This window comes from Copadichromis virginalis, linkage group LG18 (assembly GCF_057382275.1).
Source record: "Copadichromis virginalis isolate Kocher_CV1m ecotype Utaka linkage group LG18, C_Virginalis_male_GT1.1, whole genome shotgun sequence".
NCBI classification, from domain to species: Eukaryota; Metazoa; Chordata; class Actinopteri; order Cichliformes; family Cichlidae; genus Copadichromis; species Copadichromis virginalis.
Genome location: NC_140635.1, coordinates 28,174,957 through 28,200,323, shown reverse-complemented (window position 1 = coordinate 28,200,323; position 25,367 = coordinate 28,174,957). Strand labels below are relative to the sequence as shown.

Below are 25,367 nucleotides of genomic sequence, written 5' to 3'. Positions count from 1 at the left end.
GTCTTTGTTGTAACAATGCTTCTTGGTATTACATTTTATGCTTTTGGAAAGCCTCTTTATTTCCACTTAGATGGTTCACATTTGTAAGGAAAATGCGTTTGTGGGTTGAGTAGGAGAGTTGAGTGTGTGGGTTGCTCCCATGAAAACCTTGTCAGATCTTCTCTGCCTGTGCCATACAGCTTGTTCAGCTACTGACTCTTGTTTTGAGCTGCTGGTACTCGGGTATGTGAGCATGGACACTGCTACAGCGGTTAGTTGGCGTCTGCTCCAAGCCTGCTATGTTTAACTGATCTGGACACGGCCTGAGCCGTAAGGCAACTTCTAACATGGTAACAGTAAAATCAAGTTACAGCGTTATTTGTAGAGAGCCTCCACAGTGACTCCTCACAAAATAATTTTCCTTACAAATGTGGCACCATTTACAATATCATTTTCTATTTAGTTATATCAGTTCAGCCAGTAAAATCATTAAAGTGAATTCTTTTAACCATGTATAGAAAAACTGATATGCTGACAGTCCTAAGAAGTGCTTCTTTAAGCAGATTGTGTTTCAAGATTTTAAATTTAATTTGAGGCAAAAAGAAGACGGACTGCAGGGAGCCAATCAGAAAACACATAAAAGCCAGTAATGATGTAGGTAAACATTATATAATCCCACAATAAGCCTAAAAGGATTGTTGTTAGAGCTTCCTTTCAACAAAGTATGGTTTCTTTCCACTGTTAAGCTCTGGAGTAGGAATCTTTAAATGCAACTCGGTTCACTAAAACTTAATTGTTCTATTGCCAGTGAAGAACGTTAGGGCATTAAAAGAAAAAAGAAACACATTACAAATGGAGACTGAAGTGTTGTATAGAAGAAGAGGACATCTACAAAAAGCTGGAAAAGCAGAAGGAGAATTATAGAGCATCCAATTACAGACCTTGATTTTCAAAAAAAACAACAACAAAAAAACGAATAATTGCCAAGTTAGGAATATCAATCTATGACAGAATTCAGCATTCCCTTAAGCTTACCAACCTTATGAAGGAAGGCCAGGGAATAAGAGAGTACACAGATGTAGGTCAGGAAGGACCCAATCAAAGCAATAACACGTCTGGCCGCTGTTCCATTTTCAATGCAGAATTCTCAAGAGGTCTGTCCTTAGGAAGAGACAGCAGAGCCAGGCAAGCACACACTGTGACAATAGCAGGCAGGCATCGTCAATGAACATACAGCTCGAAAAATATTTCAAAAAAGCACCGCTATAATTCCCAAGAGCCCATTTGAGTTCGGCTGCATTGTTGAGTTAATAAGTGTGAGTGCAGGTGTGTGTTTTAGCCAAAAATGAAATGACGATACATCGTACAGACAGATGGCTGCAGAGGCTGGAAATACCACAGAAGAGGCTGCCTGACATTCAAATAGTTCAATTAGGACACAGCTTCCTAGGTCAAGACAGGCAGAGAGTGAAACGCCATACAGGTACAGCGATTAACAACTTTATTAGACCACCTGTCACAAAAACAAGGAAACACAAATATGTTAGAAGTCTGTCAAAACTTTGTAAATATAAAAATTGCATTGCTATTTATAAGGCAAACTACTGAATTGGAGCCGGCACAGTCATGCTCAAAGTCAGAAATTAATCAAGTCAGAAATTAAACAAGCAAATTTCATACTTAATTAATTTTAACCTTTTATTATTTGTATTTTTTCTGTTTCAAAATATTAGTAAATAACTGTAATCTGGCATTTCCACCCAAAAAAGTAAAAATATGTAAAACTGTAAATTTGAAAATTTATGAATATAATAACAACAATAATATTTTTCCATCCAAGCTATAATTTTAGTTAGATAGCTTTTTAAAACTGACTGATTAACAATTTTAAAAAAAACACGTTTTGGTAATTACTAATGGTTTTAATTTAGGGCGGCTGTTGTGTAAACCTCATAGTTTTTTAGATTGTACATCACTCACTTTTTTTGTTCTACAAAAATACACAAAAAGAAATGTTGTTGTTTTTTATTTGTTGATTTTTTTCCGCTTTTTGCTTCTCTGCTTGTTTTATTTTGTTTTTTAATATTCACTCATTGAGGAATTACAGAGTTGTCTGCATGTGACTGTCAGTCTGCCAAAGACACATCAGGGTGTGACTTTCTGTTCTGACAAAACAAAAAGCTGACTGTGATTTCAGAAAGACCAACAGTGTGGTTCACTTTGGTTTGCCTTGGAAGCTCCACAATATATACTAAGTATTAAGTTTTGATCTAATCAAATTAAATCATTTTCAGGAATAATAGGGCAACAACCCATGCCTCCACATGTTGCCAATAAACATTAATTATATCTCCCACAGAACCATCCAATTACATTTACCAGTAAAGACTGGGAGTCTAGAAAGTAAAGCACTGTAGTTAATTCGATGACGGAAGAGCCTTGAGATTTACAGTGTTTCAGTTTTACTTTGTTGCCTGTGTTCTGATTTCCTCTTTGGGATGCCAACTTGAAAGCTTTCAGCACAAGGAGAATTGGGGCTGATATTTACAGATTTTCCTGTCCCAGTTTGGTTTGGAGACAAACGTAATGGGAATTATCAGGATGCAAGTTTACACTATTTGGTATTTTAGTGACAGTCATCCGAACCTTGTCTCCTAACAGAGGGCCATGGCGCAAGTGTCAATAATTAATGCAGTAAGAATGAATAATTGAATAATTTTCTCCCCATGTGGTGCAACTGGTTTGAGTTATTGGGTCAGTAATACACACAGGAAATCCTTTCAGTTCAAATAATGTGGACATTGGAGATTTGTGGGTCAATAAAGTAGCTTTCTCCATGTTGAAACTTTCACCGTGTGGCCAATTTGTCTGCTGATTGCCACTGATGGATCACAGGTGGACGATGCCGGTGTGAAAATGAGCCCACATAGGTGGATACCAGAGTACCAGAGCCAGCATGGAAAAACGCACAAAAACAGCAGATGCTCACTCAGATCATGGCACAGTTTACACTAACAGAATTTACATAATATTAGAATCCAAGTTAAATCTACATCTCACATTAGTTTCTTAAACAAAGGATGAATTAACGTTTAAAACAATTATATTGCTAAATTAAATAAAAGCCTTAAGGACACTGGGAATGGCATTATGATTACAGTATTCTTAAATATTGCCACTTATTAATATTCTTTCATTATGTAGATTTCACAGGGCGTCATTAAAAAGTAATGAGGGAGGTCGACATGGGATATGAAATAAAGACTTATGGTTTATTACTGATGCAATTTAAGTTGTAACCTTGCCCACAGTTCTGACACTAACTCCGCCCACTGCACCACATTTTGAAATTGAATTGTCCGAGGGGCTAACAGAGGTAGAGTATAGGCTGGGACAGCGACACAGAATGGCACCTTTGTCGCAAAGGGTTCATTGGGATGGAAGGACTAAGACCCTCAATAATCCCCCGACGGTTTAGAACCACTGTCCTGTTCCTGTTTCCACTGTTGGCTCCACCTCCAGTAATGAGTGAAGCCAGAGTTCTCTGAGCCTAAGATTTTCAGCACTGGGTTATCAAGTTTCTATGTCTTAAATGTCTTTAATGGTCAAGAACTGACACCAATTAGCCGACACATGTAAACCAAATAATGGGTAGGTAAATGCTATTGATCACCTAAACATTGTTTGAGACCAAGTCCAGTACTACTGGTGATGATTTTCCATGATGGGCTCCTCCAGGAATAAAATAAACTCCATCAAACTGCAAAAAGCACCCAGGAAAGGCCCAAACAAGATAGCACTGACTTAGCTTCCCAATTCCCCAGATCCTATTTGCAGATGTATCACAAGCCAAATCCATAAAGGTCCTAATTCACAGCATCATCACTGAACCGTTGTGCTCAGCTATACTGAGACTAAAACTGTGGAAGGGTGTAAGGAGAGGAAGTCTTTACACAGCCTTTAAAAAAAATTACAAATACATTATAAAGAAAGTGACCACTGTCATCATCAAGAGCTGCAAAGACAGAACCAACCTCCTGTAAGAGTGTTTCCCAGAAGACATTTAGTGTATTTGATTTGTTAAGAAAAGAAAAATCAAACCAAACCTTAAATTCTGAGAGACTGAAAAGTTTATTACATTTACCTGGATCATCGCTAGAATTTGAGAGTCAATATCTCAGATCTGAAATATTATACAGCATCTTGGTCTGGCAACAATAAATGTGTTTGTGAATGATGCTTTGAATGACAGTCTTCTCACCTATGAGCGTGGCTGTTCCTCTCTAAATGCCCCTCAGAACTGCTGCACCATCAGATGGAAAAGCCAGCTATCCATTTGTGTTATTTATTTAATGACACCATTAAATAGCATAATAGCAAATTAACAAGTTAAAAATAAAAATCTGAAGATCTCACAGTTATAGGAATTACTGGAGATAACATTCAGCCGTAGTAGGAAAAGTTCTTTCTTCGTGAGTCTCTTTATGCTCTGAGTCCTGTTCATTACACTTTCATTTAATTAATCGTAGTTTTCACTTTGTAACAGCGCTTAGTGGCTTAATTAAAAGTTGCAATAGAATGGATCCAAATCATCGCCCCATATGCAATGACGTTCTGCGTATTTTTAATTGTTGACAGGACAAACTTTACAGCATCTATTTATTCTTGTTTGTTTGCATTCATGTAACTTTTTTGTCAATAAATTAAATTTTATGCAGTATTTGCATCAGCTGGGAACACAACAAAGCAAAATAAAACATCAGGCATATGCACATCATTCAGAACACGGGCTTCCCACCTTCTGTTTTACAAGTTTTGCTTTCAGGCGTTAACATCTGGCCCATTGTTACACAAACAACACTTTTTGGGGTGCTTTATGGCGAGGTGGTGTGAACTGAATGGAAACAATAATGGCAAGTGAGACAACCAAGGTGAAGAAGACGGATGATAATGGCACAGAATAAGGGAAAGAATATAGGAGCAGGGCACATGGAGACGGAGAAACAATGTGAAAGAGCTAGCAAGAAAATAGAGACTGAAGTAGGTACTGCAAAAAGATGAAATGAGCCACTCTTATATATGATATGTGTGTGCGCAAAGATTGGAAATGTAAGTTGCTGAGATGCACAGAGTGTGAATGTGTGGAAAATAAGAATAAGAAAGAAGAGCGCACAACTAAGATAAGAGTCCAGACATGCCAACAGAGCAGACACTGGGTTAAAGTTGGATGCGTAGAGAGCAGAGGGGTTGCCGGTAAAGCATGCAATAAAAACAAGGGACCAGCGAGACTGAGACAAGGCACTTGTAGCACACACATAAACAGCATAAGTTTAATCCAATCGGACATCCAGGAGTATTGTATGTTTTAATTGTGCATTCTAGTGTCAAGTATTCTGCCAAACAAAGTTCATATCAAGCAGAAGCAAATTTCCTTCTGAGTGTTGCCAAGAAATATTTTCACAGCTGTGTCTCCTCCTTCTGATGTTTGAGTGTATTGTGTTTATACACATGGTGATTTTTTAGTGTGAAAAACATCAGGAGTCCTAATATGAACCAAAGAAGTAAACACGGATACGGGTTTTGTGCCCAAAGCACACTTGGACATGAGCGGCATGTTCTTTATGAAACGTGAGAAGAGACGAGGAGCAGGCATTAAACTGTCCCTGAAGTTTTGTTATGAATTGTATTTTGTCTGTTCATTCCAACAGATTTCTGTTTTCCTTTGACTTTTTGATGCTGTTACCCTGGGGAGAGTTACCTTCAATGGCACTAAAATGGGGAGGTTGTGTTTGCAAATAACACAACACTCAGCTGTTCACTGTTGAGTCTTTCTTGTCAAATACTGTGGAATTAGATTCTCAAGTTAAGCTTTTCACAACATACAGCAACATGCATATAAGATCCTATATCTTCCTGCTTTACACAGAAAAAGTAGTCATTAGTGGTGTTGGTATATTAAAGTCAGTGTTGGGTAAGTTACTTTAAATTAGTAACTTAGTTACATTACTAGTTACTTCTATCAAAAGTAACTCAGTTACTTCAAGTTACTCGTTACTTTCAGAGTACCTAGTTACTAGGGAAAGTAACTTTGGTTTTACTCAGAATTCTCTTGTTAATGTGTTGCTTCCGTAACTGGATACCCAGCAAGATTGCCAGTCTTCTAGCTTGCTTACTTGCCGCAAGTGCACTGTGCCACCTACCAATAGAAAGGAAAAGATAATGTGCATATTTCCACGAGAGAAATCCCACGCCTGGACCGTCATTGACTGCTGCCATGATTCTAGCCTGCTTTTTACATCCAACACAAAAACTGCAGTCGTGGTGCTTTCGATTGTACTCAGAACTCGGAAATTCTTCCTTCTGAATAGGAAGATGTAGGTAACACCAGACTGCAGATGAGCTGCATACAGGGCTGGACTGGGACAGAAAATTGGCCCGGGCATTTTGACTAGAGACCGGCCCACCATTATAGGAAAAATCATAAAGCCTTTGAATGAAAATAAACACTGTTGTGACAGTGATGTACACTGTTCTGATGGTATATATGCATCAATCTATCAATTGTTTGTTGTAAGACTCAGATAATTATTTTTTGAGTGAGACATTTTAAATGAGAATAAGAAAGTATTTCCTTGTGCCCCCCTTTCCCTTTTAATGCCCTACATGGACCCCTGGCAACACTTTGCTAGACCCGCCCCTGCACAGTTACCAGCTGTCAGCTACCTAAAAAAGGATCCTGGGGTTATTTGTCTCTCAGAAACAGTTCATAACTTCCCTTCAACTCATTCATGTCACCTAAAAGGTAAACCTGTTTCTCTATCACCTGTTCAGCTCTGATGATTCAGTAAGGACATCTCCTGGTTTCATCTTCATGTTTCCCTCTCACCAGATAACCAAACCATATCATGACCAGCAGGTTTACAGCTGTGGCTCCAGCAAACATCAGCTGATACTTGAAATTAATATTAAATAAATTCTAACAACAGCTGATCAAGCTTAAACGTGCTGCTGTTGTTTAGCGCCACATCCGCTGGTTTCCTCTTTCTGGCGCAAAGTGAGCGATAAACAAACAAGAGAGAAAAGCCGATCAGCTGATCATTGATCAGTTTCATGATTGAAGTAGAAACAGGAGAGGGAGGGGGAGAGGATGAGAGAAGAAGAGGCAGCTGTGCGGCGTAAACACAGAATAACTCCAGCTTTGTGTCTTTTTCATTGTAGCTGAAGTCCGGGACAAAATGTTCCTTTTCAGCTCAATAGGAAACCCGTAATATTTTCTCTGAATACGAGACGATTCCGTTTTTTACGGGAGGGTTGGCAACTCTTAACCTTATGAACAAAATAAAGTTCAACATCAGTAACATAGCACCACCCAGCTGTATAGAAACTCCGTCATGCTAGCTAGCACGCAGTACGAAAAAGTCAGCATAGCGAAAATAAACTCCACCTAAACTTGGTTTATGTCTGACCCAGATGGACTGCAGGTCATAACTTCTTACCTGAAGTTCAGTTCACCTGACACTCTCGGACCGGCGGCCGCTTCGGGTCTCTCCTCTTGCCTCCCTTTTCCTTCATCCACCTGCTGGCCTCCAACACTTGCTAATGTTATTGAATCTGTGGAAGCTCCGCGATGGCCACCACACGAAGTAACGAATAACGAGCCTATCTAAATCCCAGTAATGAGTAATGCGTTCCTGATTTTGGCATAATAACTAGTTACCGTGCTCGTTAACACAATAATAACGTACACTGCAAAAATGGCTAGTCTATATTTAGGAAATAAATACTACATTTGATACAAAAAGCACTGAAAACAAGTGAAATTATCTGTCCATGCAGCAAGTTTATTTTACTTAATAAGAAATCTTGAAATAAGATTTTTTAATCCAGAAATAAAAGAACACATTTGAGAATTGAAGAGGGTTAAAATAAGCTTTAAAAAGCTCAATTTAAGATAAAATTACTTTATATCAAGTCCCAAAAGTAAGTTAAATATGCTAAATTACAGTCTTTTTTTATGTTTTGAATTCTTACTTGCAGCAAATGAATGCACTGCAACGAGAAAAATAGTTCTAATACTATGAAAAACTACTCAATATTAGTGAAGTATGATTAATTTGTTTCTTGATTCAGGTTGGCTTATCTTAAAATAGAGCCGAATCAATATTAAATCCAGGCAAAAAAACCTTAAAACAGACCTTTTTCCTAGAATACTCCTTGGCTTCTACTGAAATCACAACCAGGACAGGAGTGATATATGTCAACATTTATTTCTCTCATGAGAACAAAATTCTTTTTTTAAACAATATAGGGCTGCTGCACAATCCCTAAAAGTCTAAATCAACCCTTTAAAAGGCCTAAACAGAGAAAAGAAATTACATTTTTGGCCTTAAACTTTTGTGACAGTCACATAGTCTCACAATGTTGTAAATAATGGCATTACTGACTTAAAACTTTACATGCCTCAGGTAAAGTGTCACTAAGAAAAAAAAACAACAACTTTCATTTGTAAAGCATTATAAGTACAGCCGTTTCTCAGGACATTGCTAGGCAAATTAGGAACAAAGTTGTACAAACGTACTACAAAACTAAACAAACTGCAAATGACCTGATAAAATCCTGCTTGGTATTCACCTATTTCTCAAAGAACGACTTCCACTCAGCTATTGCTTTCTTATATGCACTAGTGGCATCTTGATCATGGATGGCATCAGTTATTACCTCAGTTTGTATGACAGAGAGGACCGTTGCAACACATTTTGGGTATGTTAAGTGCAAGGTGTAGTAATATGCCATCAACACCAACATTCCTTCCCAGAAATCCTCCAAGGAGAGAGTGGTCACTGGTATGTTTCCTACAGCAACAATGCTGGTTGTTCCATCAAAAAGCAGCACTGGGGAGGAGAGAGGCCGCTTCTCCAGGTATAGCATTGCATCTTCACCCGGCTAGAAAAGCACAAAAAAAGGACAAATTCTTCAAGATTTTCAATGAAAGGGTTGCTGTGCATCCAAACAGCTTAAGACACAAAAAGCAATATCAAGATTTTAGAATGCTCCAACTGATTTACTGTTGGAATAGAAGAAATAAATGTAAAATATCTGACTTACATAAATATGAAATTTTGGAAATGTACACAGCAAAATCTCCAGTGTTAAATTAACACTGGAGAGTGTCTATATGGGTCCACTCCTCTGAGTGTTAAATACAACACTGTTGAGTGTTAAATTAACACCTTTGACAGTGTTATATGTTTAAAAGTAACCTAGTCAGTTTTGAAGATTAACAAAGACTAACACTGAGCAGTGCTGATTTTCTAACACTGGAATATTTCTAACATTTTGATTTATTTTCCAGTGTTAGAAAATCAGCACTGCTCAGTGTTAGTCTTTGTTAATCTTCAAAACTGACTAGGTTACTTTTAAACATATAACACTGTCAAAGGTGTTAATTTAACACTCAACAGTGTTGTATTTAACACTCAGAGGAGTGGACCCATATAGACACTCTCCAGTGTTAATTTAACACTGGAGATTTTGCTGTGTATTAATTCTGAGCATGAATTTTCTCTAGTTTGCAGCATTTTTATCATGTCTATTTGTGCTTTTTTTCTCATTTGTTTTTTAAAACTATTTCTTTTAACTTTGTTACATATTCTAGTTTTTGAAGGCCTTTTTAAATATATCATTTTACTGCTTCTACTTGTATCCTAACTGCAATGTGCTTTTGCTCTGTGCTGCCTCTCTGGAGTAGGTTTTGAATAACAATTAAGAAATCCTGAATAAGGAGTAATTTAATCCCTGCTGAATTGAACTTCAACCCACTCTTATTAAGCAGGAAAAGCAAAATAATAATATTAATAATAACAATACAAGTAAATGGAGTACAAGTTACAGTGGCTGGTATTGCAGCTGTTTGCACCTTGAGGATATGAAGGAGAGCCTCACTGGCACTTCCCAGCCGCTTTGGTGGTGTAGTTTTTGAAGGAAAAAGAGATGGAAGTGCATTGAAGAGAGTGACAGTAAAATCCACTGTGAACGGAGAAAAGTATCTCAACAAAGCAATCCGAACATATCTGATGTGTGGATTTAATGTATGAAAAGGCCACTTACCTCCACGTACATCCAAGGGGAGAGGAGGTTTCAGGACCTTCTTCCAAATGCCATAGAACTGCACCTTCGAACAAAACTCTGCCCATCAACCCTTCATTTGATCTATGTATTTGCAGTTGGAGCCACCAATGATGCGACGCAGTTCATCCATCGCCTATGACAAAGTTGTGCTCAGTTAGTCAAGAACTAACTAAACCTATCCAGAGAAAGCAAGGAATTTAACTGAAGGTAGTTGAACTTACATTTCGTATGTCTTTGAAGCACGGGTATGCTTCAAATATTTTTCTAGGCCTGTCTTCTTCCCTTGTAACATCTGCGTCAATAAAAGCTCGTCTGGCCTCAAACTCCAGGTCCAAAATTTGAGCGACGTCACTTTGGTTGGGTTTTGCATTGGGTTTCCTGTACATGTTGCTCAAGGTTTTGTAATGTCTTGCCTGCATCTTCAGGCTGTCATGGTCTGCTAGGGAAAGCAAAGAGCAATTGTAAGACATGGTGTAACTAGACTAAATTCAGATTTTTCTAATCAGTCATTTCTAGTAAGGTTGCATGGTTGTTTTTAAGTATAATATTTATGAGAATTAATGTTTAGGTTAAATATGTTTGAGTAATGAACTGACCCTATATGTCCTAATCATTTCCCTTTGTGTCCTTTTCTTATAATGATCATGGATTTATGTTAATTGTTAGTTTGAACAGAATCAAATATTAAAACGACAGTTTAAGATGCCCGTGAATAAAACTGTGGTGAAAATAAGGTAAAGGTTGTTTACTGTGTATATCGTTCACATCAGTGTGAACAGTGATTATGAGCTGATGGATAAAAATATTTTAGGTAATTTGATCTATGACAGAAACACTGTGATAAGGCATGATAGATGTGACCAGCATGAGGATTTACATGTGTAAATAATCAGCACTGAGTAACACCCATTACAACACAAAGTGGTAAAATACTTACTATGGCTAACTGGCAAACTGGAATGAGGGATCTATCATATGTTGATTTTACACACCAACTCGAGTTAATGCCAAACCACTATGATTTTTGGAATAAACACTTAGAACGGGGTTCATTGCTGCAACCATATTTTGGAAAGAGCTGTAAGAGGAACCACAGTCAGACAGAGGTAGATAAGGGTGATGGTGGACTTACCAACAACATCATCTGGAGGTGCAGTTGAAGGACCTATATCAGACCTGGGTGCAGAGCATGAGGCTGACTTGGATAATAGTGGTAAAGCCAGCGTAGTATTGTTTGACGTAGTTGGTACAGTGGAGGGTAGCGGCAATTGGGATTCTTTCTCTGAGGAAAAAACAGAAGATGAACAGAATGTAATAACAGGGAATAGCTAGAAAGTTAAGGAAAATACTCAACACTGTATAAATCTTGTGATGCACTCTGAACAGAAAACTGAGGGCAGGTGGTCTCTTTGAAGTTTTAGATGTCCAAAAGTCATTAGTACAGCAGACCAAAGTACACACCTGCATTTGAGTTATCCTCGCTGAGGTCATCATTGCTCTCAAGAAGTGTGGTATAGTCACTTGAACCACTTGCTTCACCACTTAGGTCACCTTCAGTCCCATTGTCTGTGTCATCTGAGCTGAAAAGAGTCTTCCTGGGCCTGCCTCGTTGTGGCATGGAGCCCTGCCTCTTCCTTGGAGACTTCATATTTTGGAGTCGTTTGTACAGTTTGGTGTAGATGGTCAGCTGTGGTAAAATAATATATATTTGTACATCATTTTATTATCTCACTCAATTTTAGATATTGTAGTGGGTAAAGAATGACTTACGTATGGCATGTGTGTGTCAGCATCACGTAACATGGGGTAATAGTCGACAATCTTCTGTGACATTGCTCTCATTTCGAGTTTGGAGGGGTATGTTACTTCTTTCCCCATGGGACTAACACGGAGGATTGCAACCATGCTGGTGACTGTGTTCCTTACAAGTCTGCAACAGAGCTCCTTCGACATCCTGCAGTCCTTTTCCTTTCCACTGTGGAGCAATGCAAAGTACTGACTGCGCACCATGTCCAACTCTGAATCTGTATACACCACATACTCTGGTGGGTCTGGCATTTTCATTTTTTTGTCAGCAGTGTAGGAAATGGGACTGGAAGTTTGAGGCTGACATTGTGACACATCAAAGCCGAAGGGGTTACTCTCGCTTCGATGGAAAGTGTTGGCATCTTGGTCAGTACTCTTAAACTATAACAGTTGTGGGATATAAACAAAAATACACAATTAGGCAAATTAATGCTAGACAATATGGACAGTAATCATCTTCTTAGTGGTATAATGTGTATTTACCTTTTGGCTGATAAAATCCCAAATCTTCTTTCTACGGAGGAAATTTTCATGGCCCGGAAAAAGATCCTTTAGGTCATCCCGGGTAAAGCTTCTCAAAGTTTCCTCATCAATATTCGCAGCTGTAAAAGAGAAAAACAACTTCAAAAGTGATATTTATTTCTCTTTTCCTGGGCGTGGCTTATTACATGTCGAGGTCATTTTTTGTCAATAAATGTATTTTAGCAATAAGTAATATTAACAGGATAAAATGTCAAACTTAAAACAGTTTATCAAATATTTGGGAATGCAATAAAACTATTTTTGGGTGTCTTCAAGAATGATGTTCCAAGTCTATTTAGGCAAAGACAGCTCAAGGCTATAATGTGGATAAAGGTCAGAGTAGAGTGCAATAGCTCCAAGTTTCAGAAATGATGCTAACAGATGCTAAGGCTGCTTAGCTAACGTACCAAAATAACTGAAAAATAAGACTTACCCTGCAACACAGACAGTATGGCATCATCAAACTTGTCCATGCCGTGACAGCAGTTCTCTAGTTCGTTCCAAAGCCTCCACTCACAGTACCTGGAAATATCCTACAGCTTAAATAAGATCATTTAGCTAAAGTTAACACATTAGCTAGATTGCTAACTAGCAGCAGCCCTCACAAAACACGACTTTATCTTAATAACACCGTTGTACCATAGTATTTTTCAAATCAACTTAATGTTACCAACCTTAAATTACTGTTCACTTTGTTTAGATAAATAATTTTGATCTTCCTAACGGTCCTGATGGTTAACAAAGCAGGGGAAAAGAGTTTGTCCCGCGTGAAAGTAACGTCACGACCGGAACTGAGAATGGCATGCAGAAAATTATTTATATTTAATTCTTTTTAAGTAAAAAAAAAGAAAAGAAAAATATAAATTCAGTCTTAAACACTTATTGCCTAAAAATAAATATAACTGATGTAATTTAAACCTGAAAAATTGGATAATTAAGGATGCATATATTTTTAAAATTGCCTACCTTTCCCATGGTCCCACACTCTCATCTGTGGCCTTCAGTGGAGAGCGGTAAAGTATGCTGCATGGCTACAGCGCGAAAACAGTTCACCATGGCGCTCTGGAGATGTATGATCTGTTTTATCTTTGTTTCTTTAACTCTGAAGGTGCTCCTTAGCCACATAAATGCAGCTCATGGTCGAAGGCAGGATTTTTGGGTTTACTGTGGAATAGATGGCTGTGAACAAGATTTCAGAGTTTTTAACTCATTCTTTCGCCACATTAAACGGACGCACCCTCTGTATTTGACGAATGGAAGCCCACCAAGAGGATGGAGGATCCCCCCAACATCCCACTCTTTAGGATCGGAAAATTTTGGTGTTTCAGTCTTTACCAACTGTAGTACTGCAACAACAACCAGCACCGTGGAAATATCAACTGGTGGATCTTTGGCTGAAGTGCAGGAGCCTCAGGTTGTTGACAGCCCGATCACGGTAAGTGTTAAACTAAATAAAATGTAGTGTGGCTTCTGATGACAAATTTAGCTATGTCTAACTCCTCGTATTTGGTCCTATATTACTTTTAATCCTTTTCTCCATTTTTAATCAAGAGAAATTTAACGAGATCTCGCGATATTATACCGCTAGATATTGTTCTTCAATCTGTTACAAGCGATTTCCACTATGGTTGGATTTTAAATCACAATTTCATCCTGCAGGATGAAATAAAAAATAAATAAACAGAATAGCAGTTCAGTGTAGATAGTACAGGCTATGCTGCAGCCGGAGAAGGCACACACTCTGCGGCTGGCATGTCTCCTGGTGAAGTTTGCATCAAAGACACTCTCAGCGCGCTTAAATCTTTCAATGTGGCAGCAATTTGGGTATCTCGTAGGAATTATAAGTGGTGAATACGGTTTCAGGTAAGACACAGAGTATTTGGAAGCACTGTAAAAAAATCTGTTGGCCAGAAATACTGCCAAAACATGGATAAGAATGATTTTCTTGAAAATTAAATAAATTAATAAATGCATACAATAAAATATATCCATATACTAATACTAACATAAATTCTGAGTGCAAATCTAAATCACGTGATTTAAAAATACATAAATAATTTAATAAATACAACAAACATGTAAAGAAACTAATATCTAAGTGCAAACAAAAATTCATTATTTAAAAAGATAAAATCTCATTCTCATGAATCCAATCCCTAGCCTCATCAAAAAAATGGACAACCCCTTTTTTATTGTTTCTTTGTCTTTGATTTCTTTTCCATTTCTTTTTTCTTTATTCCAAAGAATGAATATTATATTATCTTATATTATATTGAATATTCACAACTGTAACACTAATCACTGTCATGCACTTTGTTTTTTAATGGACCAATCATTAGGTGTAACTGATTATACCTGTTATGTAAGAATTTCTATAATTGGCCAGGAGTTTGGAGTAACTTTGTTTTTCTGCTCTAAAGGAAGAAGCTGTTGCTACAACATCCTTTACCAGACATGATATTACCAGATCTGCTGCAGCTTTTGCTATCAGTGTTCAAGAACAGTGCCACTTATCACAGGTATGTTATAGTCTTAATGGATCAATACATTACATAAGGCAATCAATGTCTTACTTGTTCATAATGGAATTCAGAATTATTATTATTTTATATAAATGCAGAATAAGTTACTTTTATTTCAAATGTTTTCACAGAGAACGGTCAAACATATCATCTCAGGAGTGCAACAGTATCAGGCTGTTCTTTTGGATACGCTCAAGGAAAGAATGAAGACAGTGTTTGAAGATAATGCCGAGGGAACCACTCAGCTTCAAGATGAGGCTTTGGCTACATTTGATAAATTCATGGATCCTTTCTCCACCATTGCATATGGACAGAGTAGAGCCATAGGGGAAATGTTCTGTCCAGTCAACGCAGAGGAAGTAGTAGTATCCCAGAAGATATGTTGGGTAAAGCAAGGTCTTTCAAGGGTCATGTCTTTAAGGAACAAAAGTTTTTACTATGTACCATTAATTGAAAGTCTAAAGCAGTTAATGACTAATGAGAGAATCTTTACCATGTTGAACACTGCACCACAAAGAAGCAGAGAGGGATTCTTCTATGATTTTAGAGACGGGTCCCTCTTTACATCTCACCCCTTGTTTTCTCAGAGGCCAAATGCATTGCAATTAATACTGTACACAGATGAAATTGAAATATGTAACCCCTTAGGGTCCCATGCTTCTGCAAACAAATTGGTCATGTTTTATTATACTTTAGGAAATATTGATCCAAAATTTAGGTCAAAGTTAGCTGCAATACGACTTCTTGCTATTGCTAAAGCAAATGACATTTCTCAGTGGGGTATTGATGTTGTACTGAAAAGAATACTTCAAGATCTATCACTGCTTTACAATGGTGTAAGGATTAAAATGTCAAATGGTGAAATTGAATTGTTTGGTGCTGTTATAGCCATTTGCGGAGACACGCTAGCCCAGCATGAGATTGCTGGCTTTAAAGAAGGGATTGGTTTTGCTTATAGCAAATGTAGACACTGTGAATGCAACTTTGATGATATGCAAAGTGTTTTTGAGGAGAAGAAGTTTGTTCACAGAACTCTGGAGAAACATATCAGGCAGTGTTTTGAAATAGATAAAGCAAGCACAGATTTATTGAAAGCGTCCCTCAAAACTACTTATGGAATCAATAGAAGAAGCAGACTAGTTGATGTTCCTGCATTTGACCTGATCAAACAAACTCCACAGGACATAATGCATGTTATTTTTGAAGGTGTTGCATCAATGGAAGTTAAATTTGTATTAAAACACCTAATTCTCTCAGGACAATTAGAATTAGACAAGTTTAATTCAGACATTCAAAATTTTCCTTACTCACCTCTTGAAATACGGGATAAACCATGTCCTATTAGCTTTGGCACTTTAGCGGCTAACGACAACAAATTGAAACAGTCTTGTGGACAGATGCTAATTCTTTTAAAAATATTACTTTTTCTTTTGTATGGTGTGGAGAGTGAGTATGTTGTATTTATTAGAAAGTTAATTATGATAATTCAAATAGTTCTTGCTCCCATTATTTCTTTACAAACTGTATTGCAACTGAGAAATATGATTGAAGAACACCTGTATCAGTTCAAGCAACTTTTTCCCGAAGCCAATATAATACCTAAGCAACATTATATGTTGCATCTTCCCAGTCAAATCTTATCGCTTGGACCTTTAATAAGGAGTATGTGCATGCGCTTTGAGGCAAAGCACTCCTATTTTAAACAGTGGGCTTCTAAGTTAAATTTTAAAAATATTTGTAAATCCCTTGCAAACCACAATCAATTTCTTGAGTGTTGTCAAAATGAAATAGGCACTGAACATCCTATTTTTGCGAAAGAAAAGGAATCCGGGCCAGTATCAGCTGTTAAAAATAATGAATATGTTAGGAAAAAAATTAAAGAATTTTTTGGAATAGATGTCATGCAGTCTGTTGTCTCAGTGAAATTGTATGTTCTAAATGGCAATAAATACATTGCTGGGAAGTCCATGATTATTGCAGACGTGGATGGCACTTTCCCTGTGTTTGGACTGATAAAGGATATCTTTTTGATTGACTCATCTTTTATTGCTTTTGAGTACCAACGCTATGAAACTTTGAATTTAAATGAAGACTTATTGGCATATGAAGTAACTGTGCCCATTGTTGCTCAAGCTACAGAATTAGCCCATGAGCTCATTGATTATACTTCATACTTTTCTATTAGTTTTAGGGACAGTGTGTTTGTGCCAATCAAATACAGTCTTTCTGATATTATTTCCCATAGAAATCACCCTTAAGATTAGGGTTGCACCAAGTATTGGCTTAGTGTAGTTTGTGATGATATCAGTTGACAGTCATTAAATGTTCCCTAAACCAATGTCAATGTTGTACCACATAATGCTGGCATGCTGTGACAAACAGCTGTCTTTGAAATGTGATTTGTATCATAAATTGTGGTTAATTTTTTTCCTTTATATGTACAACTTTGAAGTCAGACATGATTTTGAATAAATCATATTTTCAACAGGTGCCTTGTGTGAATTTCCTAAATCAAGCAAATTGAGTTTGTCACTCTATCTTGAAACAAGTGATATTTTGAGAGACATCTGGTGAGAGACCTAATGTAGGCTATTTTAAGAGTTATTCTTCCCATTTCTGGATTTCTGTACTAATATAGACACAATTATATGGTTATTCTCAATTTAAGTTTATTATCTAAAATCCAGACTTAGAAACAAGTAAATCTTTTTTAAAACAAGGCAAATAATCTGGCCTGTCTAAAAATAGGATTTTAAATCATGGCAAGCACCAGATAATTTGCAGTGTAGTTACTGTAACACGTTACTTAATAACGCGTTAGTCCCAACACTGATTAAAGTATACATATGGTGTGTTTGCTGACCAAGCACAGAACTCCAACATGATCTCAACAGTGTGACTAAATGACTAATAAGTCTCTAGGAAATGTGACAGACTGGCATTCACCACTTACAAAAGGGTCCCAATAACGTGAATCTGTGTCGTCTGTGTCTGTGAGAAACTAAGTACACCCTTACTACTGCTTCCACGGGATTTAAGGTTTAAGGGTAATTAAGTGCTGTTAATCAAATGCACTTAATTAACTGATCATCAGCAAATGTGACTGCATAAAATAGCAAAGGTTTTAGCAGTTTGCTGGTCTGGAGCATTCAGGTGTTTTAATACGATGCCACAATCTTCCCAGGAGTGGAAGTCCAAGCAAATTCACCCCAAGGTCAGAAAATGCAATCCTCAGACAAACTACAAATAAAAGCACAAACACCTAATACTAAGTGTCAGGCATGGTGGTGCAGGGTTAATGATTTGGGCTTGTTTTGCAGCCACAGAGCAGCTTGCAGTCATTGAGTTAACAAAGGATTCCTCTGTATACCAAACTACAACAGAGTCAAATGTGAGGGTGTCTGCCTGGCAGATAAAGGTTGGTCCAAACCGGGTCATGCAACAGGACAATGATCCCAAGCGCAGCAGCAAATTTACAAAAGAATGACTGAACAAGAAAACATGGGACCCTAAGAGAGCTGTTATTAAATGTCAATAGACTGAAGCAATGTTGTTAAGAGAGTCATATGGAAAGCAAGTTATTGCTGCTAAATATGGTTCAAAAAGCTGTTTAACCACAGGGTGTACATAGGTTTTCACAGGACTTTCACTGTATTATTTTTTTCCCCAAAAAACTGTGTTATGTGAGAGAGTGACCAAAAGGAGTCGAGATCCTCCTTTAGGTTTGGTAGAAAGAAAAGACAGAGAGATAAGTGATGGAGTGAAACTATGAGGAGCAAAGGAGATAAAGTGAAGCCCAATCAGGTCCAGAAGGTTAAGCCCAGCAGAGCACAGGTCTGCAGGAGAGTGGGGACAAATCATGGCCTCGTAAGATAACTGTGCCTAGTGTGATTACAAGACAATATAGCTTGTCTGAAACCCTCTGCTTCTCTTTTGCCATTCTCTTCACAATAATAGGGTGCAGCTAGTTTTGTCTGACTAATATATCCAAATATATTTAATGTACAGTAATAAAGAAACCCGACATTTGATAAGTTGGGAGCCAAAATATGAATTCTACATAAAAACATTTCCCTCTGTTGATCAACTTTATTATTTACAATATGAAAAATGCTGTTTGCATTGTAGCTTTTTATGCATTATACTAGTGCAACATACACATGATCCCTCAATACCAGTGCTGTGTGTGATGTGGAGTGTAATTTCTCAATTGAAGCTTCACCAGCTAATTTGCACAGACGTTCCCCTGTAGTGCACTGCCTGGCTGTTTTTGTGAAATAGTAGGTCACAAAATTACCAATTGGGTTAAGGTACGGGGAAAAAACTCTCCTCGTGGCCATTGAATTAACACACGATCCGCACAAGGTCACTACATGATGTAGGCCAGTACAAAATTAGGACCCCAGTAGTCAAAGTCTGAGTGCCGCCCCACCATAATCACCACCAGCACTGCTTGTTATTCCGTCATCTCTTCCTCCTGCACTTCCTCTTGAAATCTTCATTTCCTTGCCTATCTCCAAAGTGACCTCAGTGCCATACAGCCCAGAAAAAGCTTAAGACGTATTTTTCCACAGGGACACATAATGAATTCAGACCAAAGGTAAAGATGTTCACACAAGGGAGAAGACAACTGGTTATCTAACCAAAGACCGCTTAGTGTGTGTGTGTGTGTGTGTGTGTGTGTGTGTGTGTGTGTGTGTGTTCTATTAAAAACCTAACTATTTGTCATAGATAAAGTTCATTCACGTGTCTCTGTTGAAACTGCTGTTCTTGCTTTCTGGCGTTGTTTACCTGTCGTGGAAGGCAAAAAGTCAGAAAGTCTTTGGACTGGGAAATATAATGGCTGATGGGAGCCAAGGGTGGACCGTTTGGTAACACAATAAAAAAGGGAAGCATTGCTTGGTTACAACTCTGTGATATGCAGCCCTTTACTTAAGAGGATACAAGGGCAAGTGATTACAAGATTATAATCGGTTAATCTAATATAATCAGTTATGCCATAATCCTTGTAACCATGGACAATGAACTTTCAGTCTTGGTGCCTTTGAAACATTGTAGTCAGGGAGCAGGTCTGTGACCACTTAGTCAGCTGCTGTGTTCAAAGTTACCTCAGTGTGTCTCGATGCAGATGAAACAGCAGTAAAACAGGTTGTGACTGAATGTGATCAGTCAGCCAATTACATGCAATCTCTTTGCGATAATACAAAATTAACTGTGATAAATCAGCCATTTGTTGCAAATATGTTACCATTTAAATACACAGAAATTCACATTAAGTAGAAAATCATATAAACTACTTAGAATCATATTCCAGGCAGAACCTCATAGAATTGAAGCTAAAATTTAAAAATCAATGTTCTATCACTCAAGTACCCGAGAAAGGACAGACAGCATCTGTTTCCTGCAGTGATAAAGACCGCCGTTTCACATTATAAGAAGAGAGCAGGAGAAATAAAAAAAAGATGGCAACACTGCCAGCTATGATCAAACAAGTAGAGACAGGCTGCACCCATTTGGCTGCCTGCCCGTTTTCATTTTTTTTTCTTAAAATTTTGAGAGGATTTGATGGAAACCTTGAAGTTTAGTTTCCTTTTTACTGGGGCCTGTTGTGTTCATTTCCAACTAGAGAAGCTTTGCCTGGTTCACAATTCAAACAATCCTTATTTCTTTCATAGTGAATCTTATGAGTAAATTTGATTAGGACATCTTGTATTAGCCTTCACTGATCCAACCCCTGCATTCCTGGTTGCTCGGGCTGCTGCAGGCTCTTTACATCACTTCCTCGTTTCCACGCTGTCAAGCGAAATTCTGTTATCATCGCTCTGGTCCAATCGTTTTCTTCCCTGCCTTCTGCAAGCCAATCAGCCCACTAAAATGCTCCTTTCTTCTGAGTGTCTGCCCCTCGGTGTGGATGCTATGAACATAAATTCTAAACCTTGTAAAAAACAGAAATTCTCATTCTTAATGGGAAATCTCAGATCCGTCTTTACATATTTGAGCCCATTTACAGTTTGGTTTATAAAAGTAAACACTATTAAAACCTGCAGCCTCAAAGACCGATCTGTGTGATCTATATTGCAATACATAAAATTAGTCTTTCAGTCATAAGCTGGAAAAATCTCCCTGTCTACAGGCGGTGATTTACACCAACCTGGACTAAACCCAAAGCTGAATCAATGTTTTCCACGTTGACTGCTCCAGCTCCACATTATCAGATTGAGGAGGTTCAGGTCTTTTAGCTTTTGCTGAACAAGTGGCTTAGCTGCTTTTATCTGTCATAGTTGTCCCAAGTGACCGTGACGGGAGAAGCTTTGTTTTACATTGCACCGTCAGTGGGAGAAGAACTCAGAGCAGCCATTAAAACAAGCAAAGATAAAGAAAGCACATGTGATCACCAAAGACGAGGGTGACGAAAAGAAAGAAAGAAGCTCCAGCTGGCACATGGATATATGAGCAAGAAAGAAAAGTAGGAGAAATGGGATAAAGACAAACTGAGAAAGGGACCTTTATATTGTTACTTTCTCTTCTTCATTATACAAAGAACTGTGTGCACTTGAAAAGGAAAGAAGCACGCTTTTTTTATTCTGCAAAGTCATAAAAATAGAGGAAAACTACCACGTTGTTGCCATTAGATTCATTGTTATGCATCTTAGGTGACCAGTGTGTCTCTGTCTCACACTGGAATTTATCAGGATACACACACACACAAAATTGCTCAGGGACCTGTTCTTGCTGTTCTGTCTTGCTCTCTCTGTTTCTGTGTGTGTGTGTGTGTGTGTGTGTGTGTGTGTGTGTGTGTGTGTGTGTGTGTGTGTGTGTGTGTGTGTGTGCGTGCGTGCACGTGTGCAGACACACTTGTTTGGCTTTCCTGGAGTGAGAGGAGGAAGCGCTGCCTTCCACACTGTCTCTGCACATACTGTTTGATTCAGTCAGCGTGGAACAGAATGTGGAAAAGCAAACGTCGGTTGGCTCACATCACAGTTCTCAGCCGAGGGGAGAAAAAGGAGCAAATCCCAGAAAACACAGAAAGTTTGGATCATCTGTTGTCCTTCTCACGCCCACAGCAGGGAACTGCTGTTAAATATTCATTACTGTGATCAGGACCAAATTTTCATACAGTATTTTAGATTTCCTTGTTGTGTTGAAACTTGCCCAACAGAGCAGGGCTTGTAGGCTAATTCAGTATGTTGCCATCCCAGGGTGCTGCGGGCTTCTTCAAATTATGCGTAGGATGGACTTTGGAATGTGAGCCTTGATGCACCAATGATAGCAAAATGATTCAAAGAGGAGCAAAGTCCACGTTAAGAGGTTGGTGTCACAAGAAGGTGGTGCCAGAGATCATATTTTAGTTACATGCGTATTATGTTTTGATCTTTGTTTTGTTCAGCTTTCATTCTGATTTGTTTCATTTTGTAAAATTTCCTTTCATTTAGTGATTTAACCGACTGGCATTGATCAGTGGATATTGAAAAAATATGTGATGGAAATAGCCACTGTGATGTCACCAACTGATGAACAAACTCATTTTGTGAAGCATTTTCATATTTCATTCTTGGTGTTATAACCGAAAATGATAAGAAAGAATAAGGAAACAGAAACTTTACAATGAACTTAGTGCAATGGTGCTAAGGGCAAGAGTTGCCCCCTGGTGGCCATTCTTGGTTTCATTGTCATTGTTATCTTCATCCATCCATTCTCTTCTCTCTTCCCCTCTCTTCTCTTCTGCTTATCCTTGTCAGGGTCGCGAGGGAGGAGGGGGGCAAGAGGCAGAGTACACCCTGGACAGGTCACCAGTCTGTTGCAGGGCTAACACATAGAGACAGGCAACCATTCACACTCACATTCACACGTATTATCATTCTTTTTATTATTATTAGTAGTAGTGGTGGTGTTCCTTGCAAAAAAAACACCCTATGGGCGGTTTTTGTCAGACCTGTGGTTCTTCACTTATGTATTAAAAGAAAGACATTTATGTTAATTTATAATATTCTTTCGAGCATCATTATATGACTGTACATTAATAAACACCAAAGAAAATAATTAATATATAAAATAAATACATCTATTTATTAATCATTTGTTTGGTTTAATGCAGAATGAATAATAGGAATAGACACGTGTATATACACTATAACTATTAGAGTAAGATGATGATGATGATGATGATGATGATTATTATTATTACCATTTCTAATGGCTACCAGGTAACCCAATGCAGAGCAGTTAAGCCAAGGCCATCTTTTATATACAGTCTATTCACTTAACAAGTGTGTGTCAGTGTGACACCAGCAGGTCCACTACAAGCATCTTTTCGCGATGTGTCACTGTGTAAATGTGGTGACCAAAGACATGTCCAGTGTAATTCACAGCAAAGTGATATTGACTATCTATAGAAGGGAGGGCAGTGTGAAGAAGTGGCCTGTTGCATGGAAGGACATGTTTCTTCCTGAAAAACACTTAGTCCACAATCACCACTTGTGATTTCATTAAGAAACTGTCAGTGTCAGGGACACTAATCAATACAAGTATGAGTGTATGTAGTCGTAGAAAGAGCAGGATTACCTGTCGCATGTCAGACAACATTTCAACTTGTCTCCATAGAATAACGAAGACTGAGGCCCAGAGACTTTCTTCAGCACAGACAAAACGAAGCAAAAACAAACAGGAACAAGCGGATCGTGCTATCATTCAAAGACATTGTTCACCTAAAGTCATTTTATAGTAATAACTAATCTGTTATGCTCGGGCTACTGCAGCATTGTACACTTTATTTTCAGTTGTTAAGCACTTATGTAAATTCACGTTATGTAAATTAGGCTCTTTATTGCTACCAGCAACTGAAAACATTACTCAGGATGCTAATTCAAACTAGGCGGAAACTAAAAGATGTGTGTGTGTACGTTTGGTGTGTGTGCAGCTGTCCTGTGGCCCAAAGACAGACACGCACTTACCGATGGTCATTTCAGTGTAACGTTTCACCAGTTTGAGGTTCCAAACCATAATTAGCTCTGCTATAGAAATGAGTATATAAACCAGCTGTAGGTTTTGGTTCACTGGTTCACATCACTGGAGGAAAGTTATTCAAACTGAAAACTATTGCTTTAACTGCCAGAAAACAGAAATGGTTGAATCACTGTTCTGTATGGTTTTCAAAGATTTTTTCTTTCTTTTTCATTCACTGTTAAAGTAGTTCTGATGTGCATATATGCAGCTCTGGAAATGATTCTGAATCAGTGACCTGTGATTTTGCTGTTCTAAGTAAAGCTGGGAAGACTTTGAATCTCTGTTTTTGCTTTGTGCTTTTTCACATTGCCTGTTTGATTTACTAGAATATTGAGTGTCTTGAGGTGTAGACAGGATTTAATTTCACTCTTTACACTGAGAGCATCTGCTGAGTCACATATGAGTAATGTTACCACTCTATAAGCTGCAAGCACAACACTGACATATGTTAGAAAAACATTCGCCTAAATGTTCAGCTGATATACACCCACCAGCCACTTTATTAGGTCCAGCTGTTCAACAGCTTGCTTATTTAAGTCAGCCAATCATATGTGATTCAGAACATGGTATGTTTGCAGGTGCCAGCGAGGCTGTCTGAGTATTGCAGCTGATCTGAGGGGATTTTCCCACACAGAAAGGACAGGCTCTCCTCTGCAAGTCCTGCAAGGTGACTGAAAGTCTCCTCCATCCCCATATTGACTCACCTGTCTGATGGCGGACAGTAGCTTTCCGTAGCAGAACACAATCACCAGGAAGGGCACGATGAGGCAGAATATAAACAGACAGATGATGTAAGAGATGTTATTTGCTGTCTTGGCTGTCCAATCAACAGAGCAGGTGGTCCCAGGTCCCTCTGGGCCGTAGTGGCTCCAGCCGAAGAGCGGCGGCAGGGTCCAGATAAGTGAGTACGCCCAGGACATCATGATGCCAAGGGAGATTTTACGGTAGTTGGAGGAGTCCGCCTCAGTGGGAGCCATCATAGTGCTGTAGCGCTCATAGGAGAGGACAGCCAGAGAGATGAGGGACACAATGCCTAGAGCACAGAAATACAAAGGTAGGCATTATATGCACATGTGGTACAGACACATATGGTATTTCCCCCTTACTATTCAGATCATTAAAGTCTTTTTAGTTAGTTTGATGTTAATTAAAGAAAGATAACCAGAGTAAATATATAATGCAGTTTTTAAATTAGGATTTCGTTTAGTAAGGGAAAAAGTTTCCAATCCTACCCGACCCTGTGTGAAACGTAATCTAGTAAATGGTTGTGCCACCCACGGCAGCAAGAACTGCAATCAAGAGTTTGTGATAACTGGGAGTGAGTCTTCCACATCGCTGTGGAAGAATTTTGATCCACTGTTCTTCGGTTCAGCCACACTGGAGACTTTTTTTAACAGCGTGTTTAAG

The 25,367-nt window shown here is 38.3% G+C and overlaps 2 protein-coding genes and 1 pseudogene across 3 annotated transcripts in view; 1 reads left to right on the top strand and 2 right to left on the bottom strand.

The window, feature by feature from the left end:
• The window catches only part of LOC146688165 (vertebrate ancient opsin-like), a 91,872-nt gene that overhangs the window by 49,478 nt on the left and 17,027 nt on the right, over positions 1–25,367 (bottom strand). Inside the window, exon 2 of the mRNA XM_085439995.1 lies at positions 24,665–24,993. Within this exon, the coding sequence (XP_085296121.1) occupies positions 24,665–24,993 (329 nt within the window). The remainder of the gene's footprint in view (positions 1–24,664; positions 24,994–25,367) is intronic.
• On the bottom strand, positions 8,228–13,211 carry LOC146688167 (uncharacterized; annotated as a pseudogene). The gene is made up of 8 exons (XR_014916567.1): positions 12,869–13,211; positions 12,397–12,515; positions 11,878–12,294; positions 11,569–11,794; positions 11,240–11,389; positions 10,329–10,543; positions 9,896–10,240; positions 8,228–8,922 (listed from the first exon to the last, which is right to left on the bottom strand). The product of XR_014916567.1 is annotated as an uncharacterized LOC146688167 (transcript).
• Positions 13,285–17,447, top strand: LOC146688166 (uncharacterized). The gene is made up of 3 exons (XM_085439994.1): positions 13,285–13,870; positions 14,856–14,954; positions 15,089–17,447. Exons 1-3 carry the CDS (start codon positions 13,376–13,378, stop codon positions 17,213–17,215), a joined length of 2,721 nt encoding a protein of 906 aa, XP_085296120.1. The 5' UTR covers positions 13,285–13,375; the 3' UTR covers positions 17,216–17,447.